The sequence below is a fragment of the Chelonoidis abingdonii genome, chromosome 6, assembly GCF_003597395.2.
Source record: "Chelonoidis abingdonii isolate Lonesome George chromosome 6, CheloAbing_2.0, whole genome shotgun sequence".
NCBI classification, from domain to species: domain Eukaryota; kingdom Metazoa; phylum Chordata; order Testudines; family Testudinidae; genus Chelonoidis; species Chelonoidis abingdonii.
In genome coordinates, this window is record NC_133774.1 from 33,197,954 (window position 1) to 33,214,358 (window position 16,405).

A 16,405-nucleotide genomic window follows, 5' to 3' on the forward strand; every position below is an offset into this window, starting at 1 on the left:
GTTGCTTTTAACTTTAATGGGGACAGGATTGGGCTGTTATATTTTGATTAAAATTACTGTTAAGCATACTTTGCTCTGTCATGTAGTCCATAATGTTTTCATGAGGTATTATTTTAATAATAATAATAATAATTAATAAATACATTATGACCAGGAGGCAAGATTTAACAGATCTGGTTGCAAAGTGATGGAGAAAATATCACCTTGACAATATGATATGAGACAAAATAAAAAACTATACCGGACCTAATAATCATCTTGGATATATTGCATATAGCAATTTCCATGAACCTATATAATATGTTAACTATTTTATTCTAAGAAAAGAGATATTGTTTAAAACGAAGTTGTGTGGTGCTGCTGAATAACATGCCCATTTAATTTATCAAGTGTACATTTTAATGGCATATGTTTAATTCCTTGGATGATACTCCTAAAAGAAAAGAAATCTTCATTATCTGCCTTTTGAAGTTAAGTGGAAATTCATTCGATTTAAAGGACATTGGAAATTTAAATCCAAGCAGTTGTACATGATTTAAGAAATGAATGAGATAATCATTTAGTTGCCAGACTGTTAAATGTTACACTGTGTGAAATTCTGTATACCTTTATAATATGTTCCCTCAGGCACTTAACATTACAACAATGAATATAACCTTTTAAAAATGTTAATGCATTTAATTTATTGAATAATCTGCTTCGTTGTGGGCTATGCCATCTCTTAGGGCTCAATTCATTAGAATTTGGTATCTGTGAGTGCTTCTGGCATGTGGAAAACTTTTGTGTCTCCTAAGTTCTTCAGCAGTTGACAATATCCATATATGTTTGGCAACCACAAAATGTAACATTAGGCATTCAGTTTCAACCTCTCCTCTAATCCTACATTGGGGGCACCCGCTGAATAAGACTATATCGAAGGGCATGTCTACACAGCTGCTTGTAGGGTGCTTTCGAATGTTGGTAGATAGATGTACACTAGCTCTGCTCCAGCTAGCATGCTAAAAATAGCAATGTGGCTGTGGCAGCACCAGTCACCCAAATACAATCCCTCCTGGCCCCCTAGGTATATACTTGGGAGGTTAGCCTGAGCCACTGCCCATGCTGCTATGGCCACACTGCTATTTTTCGCATGCTAGCTCAAATAGAGTTTACATGTATCTGTCTGCCCATTCTGGGAAGCCCACATCCAGCTGCTGTGTAGACATCCCCTGTGAGGGTTACCTCTTCCCCTGCTGTCTAATTATCGATCAACCAGAGGACTTTAAAGGTAAAAACAGGAGTTTCTTCAGACACTAGGCATGCATGGTATTCAGCTCCTCATCACTGAGCTCTGGATGCTAGAGATGGTCAAACCCCTCACACATTGTTTATTTGCCACATGAACCAAAGCCCTCAGAGTCCGTTCACAGTGATTATTGAGGGACCAGCCTCCTGAAGGTTTGTTTGAAAGATCTCAAGAGCTGCACTACCACATCAGGACTATGGGATGACATGTGCTTCTGCCTCACTGTAGGCTGCGGTAGGAGAAATATTTTCTAGCTCCTGCAACTTTATTAGAGGGAATAGCTCTAAAATCCCTTATAGGGGGGGGGGGGTGAGCTTTAGAGAGCATGAAAATCCCTTGGTTGTACCCTTTTTATCTTTTCTTATTTCACTCAGCTTTTGTGTATTTTGTTCTTTCACCTACATTTTTATTTAATGGTGGGATTTTGCTCAAAGGTCCAGTCCTTCAACACTCACTCACTTGAGTAGTATTAGCGCTTGTTCAGTTCCATGGTCCTGCTTGCATAAATAAGCATTGCTCACAGACTTTCAGGATCTGGCCTTTGGTTTTTTAAGCAATTTAATTAAAAATGTGAGACCTTTTGCACTGGTTGCATTGTAGTGCATGTTAGTGAATTTAGCTACTTAGTACACACAGTATTGCAACATCTTAAATTTAGGCCCTTTTCCAGCAGTGAGTTCCATGAAGCCAATACAGCTTCATAAAGCTCCTCCTTCATCAAATTCAGGGTCAGGATTTGTGTCTATACAGGGCTGGACTAAGCTGCTGGGTAATTGCCCTGTGGGCTGGTTCCTTCCGTTGTTTGCAAGGCCTGTCTGATGCTGTAGTTTGAAGTATATTGACAAAATATTTCCAAATATTAAACTTAATTTTTCGGTTTAATGCTTGCATGATTGTCAGTTTATGCAGTCTCAGGCCACTGTTAAGTTTAATAGATTGGCAGGGAGGTCTTTCTTACCACCTCTACCTCAGGCTATGGAAGCAGTAGAAAAGGGGTGAAAAGAAAGCTATCCCATTAATGTGTGACAGCAAGCACTGGTCAGTTATGCTTTGAAGAGGGACTGTTTAAGGAAAAAACACAGCTGATTCTGCTCTAAAATAGTGTTCGCTTAAGTAATTTAGGTGGCAGAGGAACATAACACAAATTTTATGTCTAATGTACGTGCAAGGTACTTGTTCTAGCCTGTATTTTTCAACAGTTCTTTGATATGCTGCGGGAAGGTCACTGAAAGGAGGCAAAACATGAGAGGGGAATACAAGAGAGAAACCAGCACAAGCAAACCAGTCACACATTAAATGTAAAAGTTCAAGCACTTTAAAATACTTATGTGCATGAGTTAAAGCTGTGCCTTGGGGAGTCCCACACTAACTGCATGTGGCAGATAACACAAACTAACACTGACCTTGACAACATTACAGGGTAGTCTTCAAGGTTCCGTTAGTCTTTAGCAGTTTCTCCAAAATACTAAACAGACACCCGGGGGGGGTTGGTTTTTGGTTTTTTTTGGGGGGGGGGAGGAATTTTGTCAGATCAACTACACCTGTCACCTTGATCTTAGCTTTTTTCATTTTTCTGAAACAGTTTATAGACACTCTTTTTAGTAGCTCTCAGGGTTTCCCAGATTTCTCTCCCCCCTCCCCAGGCCTCTCCATCAAACCTCTGGTTTGTTTTTTGCATCCCTCTTCAGCACATTAGTACCACAGTGGAACTATTTGGCTTTAGAGTGAGGATTTTCAGAGGTGTCTAAATGCAGAGGTCAATGAGAGGCCCTTAGGTACGTTTGTAAGACCCTTAATGTCTTTTTATATCTTTAGAGATTTAGTTCTTCCTCATTTTAGCATTTAGCACATAAAAATCCAGGCTGTAATCCATAACCCTCTCTGAAATGAAGCTAAAAAATCTATTCAGTCTACTCTTCCTTGAAACTTGTCTCTAGGCTGCCTAGGGTAATGATTGAAATTTGACAAACAGACAAACTTCACATACATGGGAATGCATTTGACATTGTTCAGTTGATGAAAGATCCCATCCCCTGAACTATAACAGATCATAAGTAAAGTAAAAATGAAATTAGGAAAATATTACAGAAATCATCTGTGTAACCGTCCTCTCTAAACCAGGGCCGCCCAGAGGATTCAGGAGTCCTGGAGTCTTCGGCAGCAGGGGCCCCCACCACTGAATTGCTGCCGAAGATCCGGCACTTCAGTGGCGGGTCCCTGGGCGAAAGGACCTCCTGCCACCGAATTGCTGCTGAAGACCTGGAGCGGAAGAAGCTCCAGGGGCCTGGGCCCCGCGAGAGTTTTCCGGGGTCCCCAGAGCAAGTGAAGGACCCTGCTCCAGGGGCCCTGAAAAACTTTCATGGGGGCCCCTATGGGGCCCAGGGCCTGGGGGAAATTGCCCCACTTGCCCCCCCCATTTTGGGCGGCCCTGCTCTAAACCATCTCCATAGACCACTGGAAGTTAAGGTAAGATCCCACCCTTACTCAAGTGAAAGGGAGTTTGTTATTGACATGAATGGAGCAGAATTGACCCATACTGTTGTCGTGGGTCTTGGTCTGTCTGACCCAGATGTGAAGTAAATATAGCACATGGAGCAATAGCGGAGGCAGAACATTTTGGGTATCCATATGAAAGTATTAGTCTGCTTACACAGCTTGTGTTCAAGCAGTTTTCCTACCCTCTATCAAGAAACCTACCATTACGCATTTCATTAGTATTATGCACTTTGTTACTGTTGTACACTTTACTGCTCTCAGAAAAGTGTGCTCAACTTGCACAAACTTTAGAAACTTTAAAAACCTCACCAGAGGGCATCCAGTACTTTTTCAATGATGGTTCCATGTCAGTGTAGCTGCTGCTTTGTTCTTGAACACTAGGTAAAGGATTCATTGGACACTATTACCTTATTCCATCATCCCCACCCCAATAAATAAATTAATTAAAGAAAGAAATAAAAAGCTGATCCAATGTCTGAAATGCACTTTTATGGTCATGGTCAAAAGACTTTGCCCATCTTGCTCGCACTCAGAAAACAGAAAAGATACTGGCAAGTAGATCTGAAAGGAGCCAATTGGTTTCCTTTTTGTCTCCTTATACTAAAGGAGTCAACTTTTAATATGATGCCCATTATGCATCAGAACTATGGTTTGTGATGAAAATTTTTACATTTTTTTTCTTTTTAAGTTTTTTTTTTCCTAATGAAATCAATACCATTTAAAGGGACTATAATTTGTTCTGGGTTGGCTAAACAGATGCACCTTACTACTGTGGCACCTGATGGAGGATACAACTTTAAAAAAAAATCCTTTTGTAAAGTAAATTTAGTGTTACACTGATGTTGCTGGAAAATTAAGTACCCTTTTATCTTCAAAGTAGATCCAGAACAAACAACACCTGCTTAGACTTCCCCATGCTGCCTGACCAATGTGCCCCAGTTCGGTTCTGCGGGGACCAACTTCGTACAATACAATACAACTCCCAGTGAGTTTTATAGAAGTCAATAATTCAAGATGGTGTGCGGTACAGCTGCAAAAAAACTGAGGTATAGATACATGAGGCCAGATGCACTTTTGTAGATTCAGGGAGGCACAAATAGCACCTCCCTGCATCAGCCTGGCCTGCAGTGTTAGAGAGGGATTCACCCCAGGGAGGACAAGTGGTTATAATATCGAAGGTTTCCTTTGCCAAGGGGAGCTTTAACCTTCATTGATGTATCCAAAGAAGCTTTCTCAGTGGCAGCTATTAAAGGGAGGAAGTTAATTAGCCTGCTCTCCTGGCTGTCCAGCCAGCATTGCACACTTTCTGAGATGGACTAGACACCTGTAAGTCTGCCAGGACTGGGGAAGTAGTAGGTGCTTTATGCAATTCATAGCAGACTTTCCATTACTAGGAGCCTTATACAAAGATCTTTGCCTGTTTCCATAGGTGAATCTTATCATAGGTGAATCTTATGGGGAACAAACCTAAGCATTTAAGTGTGAATGAGGGTTCAGTTTCTGTTCCTGTTCAGTCTTTACCAGTTGTGATGCTGTTTGTAGCAGAGTGAATACCTTGTTCACTGAGAACTGGAATGGATTCAAACACTTCATTACCCAAAGGCTGTCATTTCATTGCGACCATCAGTTGTTAATGGCTTTTGGTCACTGCAAACCAAATGTGAACCAGTGACCTAGAGGTAAATAGCTGTCATTTACCCAGTGTTGTCCATTACAGAGTATCCTATTACAATTCCCTTGAGCTATGCAGTTCTTCAAATGTGATTATCTGTGTTATTGAAGGTTTGGAGTATTATTTGCAGAGGCTGTTAGTTGATCCCTTTCGATACAGCAAAAAGTCACCCATTATGGAAAAGTTCACCTCATCCAGTTAAATATGAACTTTAATATCCTTTACTGTTTTTATTCTTAATAAGATCTCTCCTTTTATAGATGCTCTTGAGCTGAACAGTAGCTGGAAAGTAATATAATTCTTTACTTTCAGGGAATATGGAGCCATTGATGATGTAGACATTGATCTGCATATTGATGTTAGCTTTCTTGATGTAAGTAATCAAATCATATAATTATATAACGAACATTAATAGCCATTTAATTCTGTCCTATATGAGATTCTGTCAGAGATTTCCCCTCTTTGGATTCTTGATCTTTACAAGCTCCTGTCACATTATTGATTGCTACTCAGTTCTGAGTGGAAACATTTTCTTGTCAATCTGCAAACTCATTACTAACATATTTTTAGCTATTTATTGGCTACATTCATATAGAATTGCCTTGGGAATAAACAAGAGGGCAATCTACATGACCACAATGGTCCCTTCTGCCTTTGGAACATATGCGTTTATGAACTGAGGCAAAGGCAGTACATTGCTTTTTTTGCTGCCATAGGGCCTTAGCTATATAGAACCACATCATATGCTCCCAGAGGGGAGACAACCTAGGATGAGTTTCACCTTGCATAGTTTGCCACGAGTGCTCCCTGCTAGGAAAAGGTTTGGACAGCAAAGGATGTAGATAACAGTGCTGCCCAGCCTCCCCTTCTCCCTGGAAACATAATTCTTCTTCGAGTGCTATCCCTGTGGATGCTCCACTTCAGGTGTCAGTGCGTCCTAGCACCGTCGATCAGAGATTTATGGTAACAGTGTCCACATGGGTCATGCATGCCCAGTAGGTGTCTTGCAGTGCCAATGATGTCGTGTCCAGTGCGTGTACGGCCCGAGCCCTCCAGTTCCTTTAGTTGGTTAGGCAGTTATAAAGTTGTATTTAGTGTTAGTTTTATTAGAATTTTTTTTTTTACTTCTCCCGGTTTTACCCTCTCTGTAGTTTCCCCACAGCGGGGTTGGTTAACTGTTCAAGATCCTGGCTCCCAGGCTTTCCGTAATGCAGCTCCTGCCGCAAATCAATGCCTGTTTCTGACTGCCACTCCTTGTGTGTCTGATGTCTCGGTGAGGCACATATCCCACAAAAATGTACCCACTGTAGCAACCTGAAGGCGAGAGCCCAGCGCAACCGGGATCTCCGCCTCAAAATGATCTTGATGGAGAAATCTCTGCAACCAGAGATGGACCACCGGCCTCCTATCTGGGCGCCCTTCCCTTCAGGGACAGGAGACATGCCTTCCTCTAACAGACCAAGGAGGAGGGCACAGACATCTCAGCAGAAAGCACAGCAGAAACATAGGCAGTCTTCTTCCAGATTGCCACCCCCGATGCCGACACATGCTCTTTGTACAAAAAGTTTACTCCTCGGCGACATTACAATTCAGAGTCGCCAGTTATTCTGCTCTGTTAGCAAAATATGATTATGATAACTATAGGATATTGAGCTCTTTCACTGAGGAGCTTCTAGATGAGAAATGAGCACAATTCAAGGCCATTCTAAACAAAGGTCAACTCGTTGCGGAAACAGCTCTCCAGGAGTCTTTGGACATCGCAGATACAGCAACCAGAACCACGACCATGGCCATAGAAGTGATGCACCAGGTGTCCTGGTTGCAATCCTCAGGCATTCCCTTGCCATCTGAACCTGCTGTCTCAGAACAACAGTTACACTCTTCACCCCAATCTGGAGAAACTCCACCTTCAAGCATGGCTCCTGCATGGGTCCACCATGGGAAACTAGCCTGCTCGGAACAAGTCAAACACGTATTACTAAACAGCAGGAAAGTGACCACATGTAATACATTTACTGAGCACTGTGCTATCACTCAAGACTCTATGGCTGATACCATAGTTGGCTCTAACTGTACTTACTTCTGCGACTCAAATGAACCTAAAGTCTCTCCTGCCTTCTGAGAGGCACTTCTTTACAGTCACCTGAAGAGGAGCACCCACAGGGACAGCACTCGAAGATGAAGAGAAGATTACTCACCTGGTGCAGTAACTTAGGTTTTTCGAGATGTGTCCCTGTAGGTGCTCCATTACCGACCTTCCTCTCCTCTACCTTGGAGTTTGCCATTAGGACTCTGAAGTAGAGAAGGAACTGGAGGGCTTAGTCGTGCATGTGCTAGACATGGCACCAACAGCACTGCAAGATGCCAACTGTGCATGCGCAATGCGCGTGGACGCTACTACCATAATTCTTCGATAGATGGTGCTGGGATGCACCAACACCTGAAGTGGAGCACCAACACAGACACATCTCGAAGAACCTCAGTTACTGCACAAGGTGAGTAACCTTCTCTTTTTCTTTTCATTATTTTCTCACTTTGCTATCACATCTGTGCAATAACCTCCCTTTACAAGGGTGAAAGTTAATGATTCTAGGAATACTATTAGCATCTGTACTGATATAATTTCCCCAGGTAAACGTGGTACACAGGATGGTTCTATCTGCCCCTGAACCCTCATGAATACCTGACTCTCCTGTGATAGGATTTCTTTAGTCTCAAGGCAAGGGGGAATATGCCATCTGGTTTCTTCTAGCCCTCTACTGTGGGCCCAGTTGTATTTCCCACCCTTTTCACTCTTTTTGCTCTTCTCTTGAGCTAGTATCTCCTAGTGGATAGAGCAGAGCCCAGGAGTGGGCAAACAGATGAAAATAATAGCTTAGATGAGTACATTCCATTGAATATTTCACCAGCACAAGGGTTGACTGACAAAACATAAACAGTTCCTGATGATGGCTAATGATTTTTTTGTTTTTCTTTTTCTCTGGATCCAGGAAGAGATTGCTGTGGCTTGGGATGTAATCCGCACAGAGCCTATAATAGTGCGATTGCACTGTTCACTTACACAGTACTTAAATGGTCCAGGTTAGTCACATTTGCATTTTTCCTGTACTGTGTACAATGTCTCAGTTGTGAGCTATGTGTAGGGTTGCAGATATACATGTTCATTGCTAAAGCCCCAGTCCTGAAAATATATCTGCACATGTTTAACTTTACTATCGTGAGTGGTCCTAGTGACTTCAAGTTAAGCCTGTGCATAAGTGTTTGCATGACCAATATTAAGGGCATGTCTACACTGCCCTGGAGTTTGAACTAAAAGGGTGTTGATATCATTACACACTGAAGCGCTGTGCTATAACTCCCCTGTGTGGACACTGTGAATTAAAAGTCTTGGGTTTACACCTCTTCAAAGAGGACTATATTAGTGCGGACTCGGACCTTCATGTTCATGCCCATAGCATCCACATGGAGGAGTTACAGTACAACACTTTCATGTTAACTGTTATTCACACCCAGGCTTCCAATCCTGGCACTCAGTTCAGATCTATGTCTGTGGGAGAATTCTGCCCCTGAACAATTAAGATATTTTTCCGGTCATGATTTGTCTGGGAAAAATACCCTAGTAAGCCATTTCTTAGGGAGTACATTGTCTGCAGCTGCTTTCTACAAGCTGTGTTCTGTTAATTATATCAGTACCTTATTTATGCTTGGCTTAGTGTCTTGTTTCACTACATCTTACTATTTGAATATATTTTTTTATAAATGTTCATGTGTTTATTTGTTGCAAATAGCTATTGGAACTTTATGTTAACATTTATTATTGTGTTAGCCAACTCCAATATGAAATCAAAATTCTCACATACTCAGCAACAGAGGTTGAACTTTGCAAATCCTTATCCAGCTGGATATGTTCTAGCAAGACCATAAGCGACAATAAAACTTCTGCACTCATGACAAGGTTAAAACAGGAATTATAGGCCCCAATCCTGCAGCTAACTGTGTGCAGAAGAACCCTTGAGCCTGTATGCAGTCAATTGCAGGATCAGGGCGAGAGACAGGTGCTTTGCCATTATTGATGTTATGAGTATAATGCAGTTTTCTGCTGGTGATTTTCAGTGAAAAAGAAAAATAAGCTCAATATCACATACTAATAAATGAAAAAATACTCTCTTTCCTCAACCTTTCCCCATGAAACACTGTTCTGAGTATAACTTGTTATTACGTTATGGTATGTATATCTTTCCTTTTGTGTCTGCTGTTCACTGATGGAAGAAACAGATGTACCATATGCTCAAAGGGAGGCTGGCTGCTGTTTCAGATGTGTTATACAGAATACAAGTGTTTTGAAACTTCTGTTCTTATTTAGTACCTAGCCAGATTACTACCAATGTGCTCTTTTCCATTTTTTATGAGTAGTATGGAATTTTTTATATTGAAAAGATACCTCTAAGTTCCTGTATTGGGAATATATGGAAAAAATAAATATATGTTTTCTTTGCAAGGTTGCCCAACACCTGGCATTATAAGATCTTGTTTTCACTTGCATATAATTTTGCCAACTTTAACTGTTTAAGGTGAATATACGCTGCATATATATTTAAAAAATGCCAAAACAAAACCCATTCAGTAGACTATAGTTTATGGACAGAAATAGATATTTTTCAAGAAGTCATTTATCTGTACTATGATGAGTACTTGAAACAATATTAGGAATGGGAGCAATGGATTTTCCATACTAAATGATATCACTGGTCCATCAGGCATAGGTGCTGGAACTAGGAGTGCTGGGAATGCTGCTGCACAGCACCCTCACTATACAAATTGTTCCAGCTCCACTGCCATCAGGTCTGGTATCCTCCTTCTGGCAGTGTCCATTACCTGATGTTTAAAAGGAAGTGAAATGCACTGTGGCAATTCTGAAATGCAGCACATCCCATGCTAATTGTGTGGAAAAGGGCTCCTAAACCCTTCAGGAAATCAAGCAATCATCTTATGCTCTGAAATATGAGATTTAGCTACACTTTAGAAATTATAAATCTAAATACATTGTTGCTGCTAATCACATTACCCATCCCATTTGAAAATCCAACCACAGTTTATCGCAGAAAGATTAAACAGCATTTAAATAATAGCACTGCACAAAAGGATAAAAAAATCAACAGATGTTTCTTTGAAAGAAAGGAAATTTGAGGGAGATGGAAGATATGTTTTGAATGAAACAATCATTCTATAGAGCACCTGGCAAACAGTGGCATTTCATATTAGAACTGGCATTTTTATTGCCTTTTAAAAAAAATAATGATCAGAATAACATGCTTAAAAATCACAATTTCATTCTGATAAAAGTTAACTTCAAATATTGAGCCAAATCTTTAGGATCTCTTTTTTTTCAGTGTAATCGTTACAGTTCTTTTCTTTTCTTACAATAATGAAATGCATTTGTTTGGACGACATCAATGTTTATAATATATGCTGGTTGTTATCCTGCCTCAAAGAATTGAGATTTCTTCAATAAGTGCTTGGTGCCATCTGCCATTTCAATCTAGTAAATGTTACAAAAGGATTTTGGTAATACTAGAACTGGACGCTTGTTTCCAGCCTCCATGTGTTATGTTTTCAATTATTTGAGCCAATAAATATGGGCATATTGATGGTGGGAATGGGATGAAGACATCTGTATCCTATCACATAAATGATGACATCTGAGCTTCCTTGATGAAAGTTCAGAACAGTCATTGTCTATTGGGATTCATACATGATGTAGTCAGATGACAAGCTCCCTGGATCTTTTACTGAAATGCCTTCAAAAAACAAACCCTACAGATAAAAGAAATTGGTAGGTTTTCTTTACATTCTAAGAGATAAAGACAGGGAACAGATAAATGTCTGAGTAAGTTTGATCATCTCTGCATGCTGACAGATTGGGCTAATTCTACTGTCCTGTAATAGTTCAGGGGAACTTGAATAAATTAAATTTTCATACAGAAAATATTCTTTTTTTAACTTCTGCAACAAAAATATTCCAGATCTCCTACACTTTTAAAAAGTTCTGGAATGAGCATTGGGTAGGAAGGCCTCTCAGAGAGAAAACACCTTGCTCCAGAAAATATGGTGTGGTGCTGATGAGATACTAAAGTATCTATGGCAAGTCCTCTTAGGGGAAGAGCCTAATTCTACCCTCAGTCAGTCTGGTGTGAAAATGGGAATATTGTTAATTTCAATGAGTTTGCTTTGCATTTACATGGTGTAATTGAGGGCAGAATTTGGTCCAAAGTCTCAGAGGGCTTTTAAAGAATAGTGAACAGTAAGTAAAGAAAGGCAAATAATGGAACCTCCACTTCCCCACCAAAAAGAGATTTAAATGAGTAAGTAAATAAGTAAATCTTTTGAAGGTGAGGGAGGGTAATGCTCCCTGCAAAAAGAGATTTAAAAGACTAGAACTGTTTTCTTGGAAATGAGATGGCTGTGGCTGGAATTGGTTTGCTGAACAGAGTGGGCCAATACTCTGAAGTGGTACTCAGGTGCTTGGCTGGCTGGTTCTTGCTCAGGTGTTCAGGTTCCATACTGGCTCAGGCAAGAGTACCGCCCTCACTATTGTTTCCATGGTGTTTCCCAAGTGTAAATTAGCACAGAATATTGCCTGTAGATATCAAACCACTAATAGAATAAATAGGTCTCTGTGATAGCCTGTTCTAGCATGGCAATTCCTATTTACACATATCATAAATATTGCGTTTTCTGCAGTACCCACCGTGGATGTATTTCAGATCTCTACTAAGGAAAGATTTGGGTTGGGACATCAGCTGAAAAAGTAAGTTCTGGAAGAAATTTAATATGATCTTGCTTAATGCATTATTGTTACAATCATCTTACCTTAGCTCTGCCATTGGGTCAAGACACATTTAACAACAGGGTTGTAGTTCTCTTTGAGCCAAATGGCTCCTGACTGCTTTTTCAGTTAAAAAGTCCACTTACTCCTTTCAAATTGTTTTGACAGTGCTGACAAACAAGAGGTAATCCCTGTAAATGTTCCCCTTGCCATTTACTGCAGTTTTATAAACTGTACTGTCTGAAGTGTGTGAAATCAAAGAGAATGCAGCTAAGAATCATAAAATTGTAGGACTGGAAGGGATCTCGGAAGGTCATCTAGTGCAGTGATTCTCAAAGCCAGTCTGCCACTTGTTCAGGGAAAGCCCCTGACGGGCTGGGCCGGTTTGTTTACCTGTCGCATCTGCAGGTTTGGCCAATCGCATCTCCTACTGGCCATGGTTCACCGCTCCAGGCCAATGGGGGCTGCGGGAAGGGCAGCTAGCACGTCCCTCATCCTGCGCCGCTTCTTGCAGCCCCCATTGGCCTGGAGCAGTGAACCGCGGCCAGTGGGAGCTACGATTGGCTGAACCTGCGGATGCAGCAGGTAAACAAACCAGCCCGGCCCGCCACGGGCATTCCCAGAACAAGCGGCGGACTGACTTTGAGAACCACTGATTTAGTGTAGTCCCCTGCAATCATGACTGGACTAAGTCCCATCTAGACTATGTTTTATTTCATATGGCAACTTAGATTTTAAGCTCTATGAGACAGGCAACCTGTTATGTACAGTGTCTAGCACAATGGGGCTCCTATCTGCGAGGGGTGACTTTGAGGTTCTACCACAAAGAATACTTGGTTACTGATTTTCTGAGGTCAGTAAGGCAGAGTAGATGAAAAGATTTAGCAGTTTCATGTAGCCAGTTCAAGACTTAGTTCAGTTTTGTTAAAATTCTGACGACTCATCTTTTTGCAAATTCTCATTATTAATATTAATAATTAATATGAATAATTACTATTAATAAAATGACAAGAATATAAGTTTATTACTATTAATAAAATGACAAAAACAACTCTGCAGGCTTATATCCCAGGTCAACTGACTTAGCTCAGAAGTGCTTGCACTGCAGGACTGAAAATAGCAGTGCAGACATTCAGGCTCAGGCTGGAAACACCTAGGCTGGAAACACCCCATCCTTGCCAGGTTTCAGAGCCTAGGACTCTGACCCCCAGCATCTACACAGTTATTTTTAGCCCTGAAGCACAAGCACAAGTCAGTTGACCTGGTCTCTTAGAGTTGCTGCTGTGGGGATTTTTTTGCTGTGTAGATGTACCCTAAACATCTACACCTTTAAAAAAAAGAAAAAAAACAGCAGTTTGGTTCCATAAAGAAATCTTTTGCTGGTAGGTTTAAAGAACCAATCAGAAATAATCAGCACAATGCTTTAATAACCTTGTAGATTAACATTATTAAAAATCTGTGCAGTAATTTGAAATTGAGAAAAAAGTAATCAGTTCCTAATATTACATTTCATTCCCTATAGTACCTGTGAGTTGTACATTAGATAGCCTTTACAAAAAGCATACACAATGCATTTTTATGTAATACATTTTTTCGGGCAGAGGAGGAAGATCTGTGATTGTACATTGTGACAAAGTTCCTCCTCTACCTTGGTGGGTCCTGCGCTTCTTGGCAGATTTGCTCACCTCAGTGATCTTCCCCACAGTCTGGGTCAGCTCCTCCTGTGTCTGATCAGGAGTTGGGAGGTTTGGGGGGAACCCAGGCCCGCCCTCTACTCCAGGTTCCAGCCCAGGGCCCTGTGGATTGCAGCTGTCTATAGTGCCTCCTGTAACAGCTGCATGACAGCTACAACTCCCTGGGCTACTTCCCCATGGCCTCCTCCAAACACCTTCTTTATCCTCACCACAGGACCTTCCTCCTGGTGTCTGATAACGCTTGTCCTCCTCAATCCTCCAGCAGTACACTCTCTCACTCTCAGCTCCTTGCCTTCTTGCTCCCAGCTCCTCACACACGCTCCTTCTCCTCTGGCTCCTCCCTGCCTGACTGGAGTGAGCTCCTTTTTAAACCCAGGTGCCCTGATTAGCCTGCCTTGATTGGCTGCAGGTGTTCTAATTAAAGTAGCTATCTCTACTGCCTTCTAGAAAGATCTTAATTGGCTCCAGGTGCCTTGATTAACCTGGAGCAACTGCCATTTGGTTACCATGGTCCTAGGGATTTGTTCAGCCTGGGGCCAACACACCTGCCTCTCAGCACTCCACTGCAGCCATCCGGCCCTGCCCCATCACAACATTTACATAACTATGCAGTTAAATCAAAAATTTTAAATAGCCATAGGTCTCATGTCCCCTTATCACTTTTGAGGGCAAGAAGATCTTCATCCTTTGAAAATCAGTGAAATAGCCAGTTAAGCCAGCACTACCCTCTATTTTAACAGTACCACCATGCATCTCAAACCTAAATGCTCACAGTTTCTGCGTTTCTATAACAAAGATACTTTCACGTCTTTCATCTTTGATATGTATATGATGTATACTTCTCTAGCTTATATTAAGAACACTGTCATTTTTTAAAGAGCCAAGTACTGGCCTCAATCCATGCATGTGACTATCAAGTTCTTCATTTAGAATGAGGCCACTACGTGGCTTTAAGTGATGAATGTACAGGTGTTAGCTTTACAATTACTGTGACATGGCTATGATTGTCTTTTCCTCCTTTACAGAATAATGCAGACATTTGTTACACAGCAGTGGAAGAATAGCAAAGAAAAATCAAATTGTACGCACAATAAGAAAGTGTCTGAGAAAAAGGTGAAATCCCCTCTGCACATCTTTTCTACATTGCGCAGGTAATACCAGGTGAAATGCTTTTATTATCACATGCTGTTCAGATTCCACAGCATACTTTAGATTTAGCAGTTTAGCAGAAATGTTGACTTTTCTCCAAAGAGAAGTATTCTGTTTATATCTTACCTCTTGGTTCTTGTTCCCTCACCTTGTATAATTTCAAGAACTAACTAGGAACTACAACAGTTTCCAAGATTATTCCGGGGGCGGCGGGGGGGGGGGGGGGGCATTTTCATGTCCTACACTCTAAAAGACCCTGACTTGTGTACTGTTAAACTTGGCTGTGTGCGCTATTATTAGTTTAGTAGGCAGACTGTTATTTTATTAGCCATAGTTAAGGCTAAAATTTTGTCATGGTTAATTTTAGTAAAAGTCAAGGACATGTCACAGGCAGTAAACAATAAAAATTCATGGAAGACATGACCTGTCTGTGACTTTTGCTGCTGCAGCTCCATGGTTTCGCCCACCACCGTGATGGCTGGGAACCGTGGGGTTCCCCCTCCGCCCACGGCAGTTGGAAGCTGCAGGGTGAGCATATTTGCCAAATTGAAAACGGGACTTCCCAGCCGCTCGCCCGAGTCATTACTCCTCCCCCCACGCACACACACAGGGGGCTGTCGACCATTGCTGGAACCCTGTGGAGGGCCCCCCTCAGGAGTCTGTCACCTGTTGCTGGAGCTTTGCAGGGCGCTCCCGTCACTGCTGTAGCCTGACACTGGAACCATGTCAGGTTTCCCCTGGCCGAGTCCGGCAGTCCCTGGGTCTGAAGCAGAGAATGTCAGGGAGGTCTCTAGAAGTCAGATTCCATGACTTCCATGACCTCTGTGACATAAATGTAGCTTTAGCCATATTATCCTGCTACTTTTATTGCTGTCTAAGTTTGTTTTCCATAATTGTATTTTTCTTCACTTTCGTAAAAAAATGTGTATGATATTTCAAGGAGTAGGGGCCTGATTTTCAGAGGTGCTGTGCAGTGACACCTCCTATTGATTTCATTTGGAAGCATGTATGCTCAGCACCTCTGAAAATCAGTCACTAGGACTGGAAAGGCCCAGTCCTGGAGGTATTTATACACATGAATAACTTTCCTCATGTGAATAGTCCTTTTGAATCGCATTGAGTTCATACTACCATGTGTAAAGTTATTCATGCACTTAAGTGCCTCTGTGTCTTCCAGGAGTGTAGTTCATCTGATGTAGCACTTTCTCCTGTTTGGGAGGGGTTGGCTGATCACCCCCTCTTTGGGTTTGGGTGATCGTTTGATCATCTCTGGTGCTTGATGA

The 16,405-nt window shown here is 41.5% G+C and overlaps 1 protein-coding gene across 1 annotated transcript in view; it reads left to right on the forward strand.

Moving 5' to 3' along the window:
• Nucleotides 1-16,405, forward strand: part of PARP8 (poly(ADP-ribose) polymerase family member 8) — a 175,403-nt gene that overhangs the window by 91,610 nt on the left and 67,388 nt on the right. The window contains exons 8-11 of the mRNA XM_032805284.2: nt 5,766-5,826; nt 8,444-8,534; nt 12,195-12,261; nt 14,999-15,124. Of these exons, the coding sequence (XP_032661175.1) occupies nt 5,766-5,826; nt 8,444-8,534; nt 12,195-12,261; nt 14,999-15,124 (345 nt within the window). The remainder of the gene's footprint in view (nt 1-5,765; nt 5,827-8,443; nt 8,535-12,194; nt 12,262-14,998; nt 15,125-16,405) is intronic.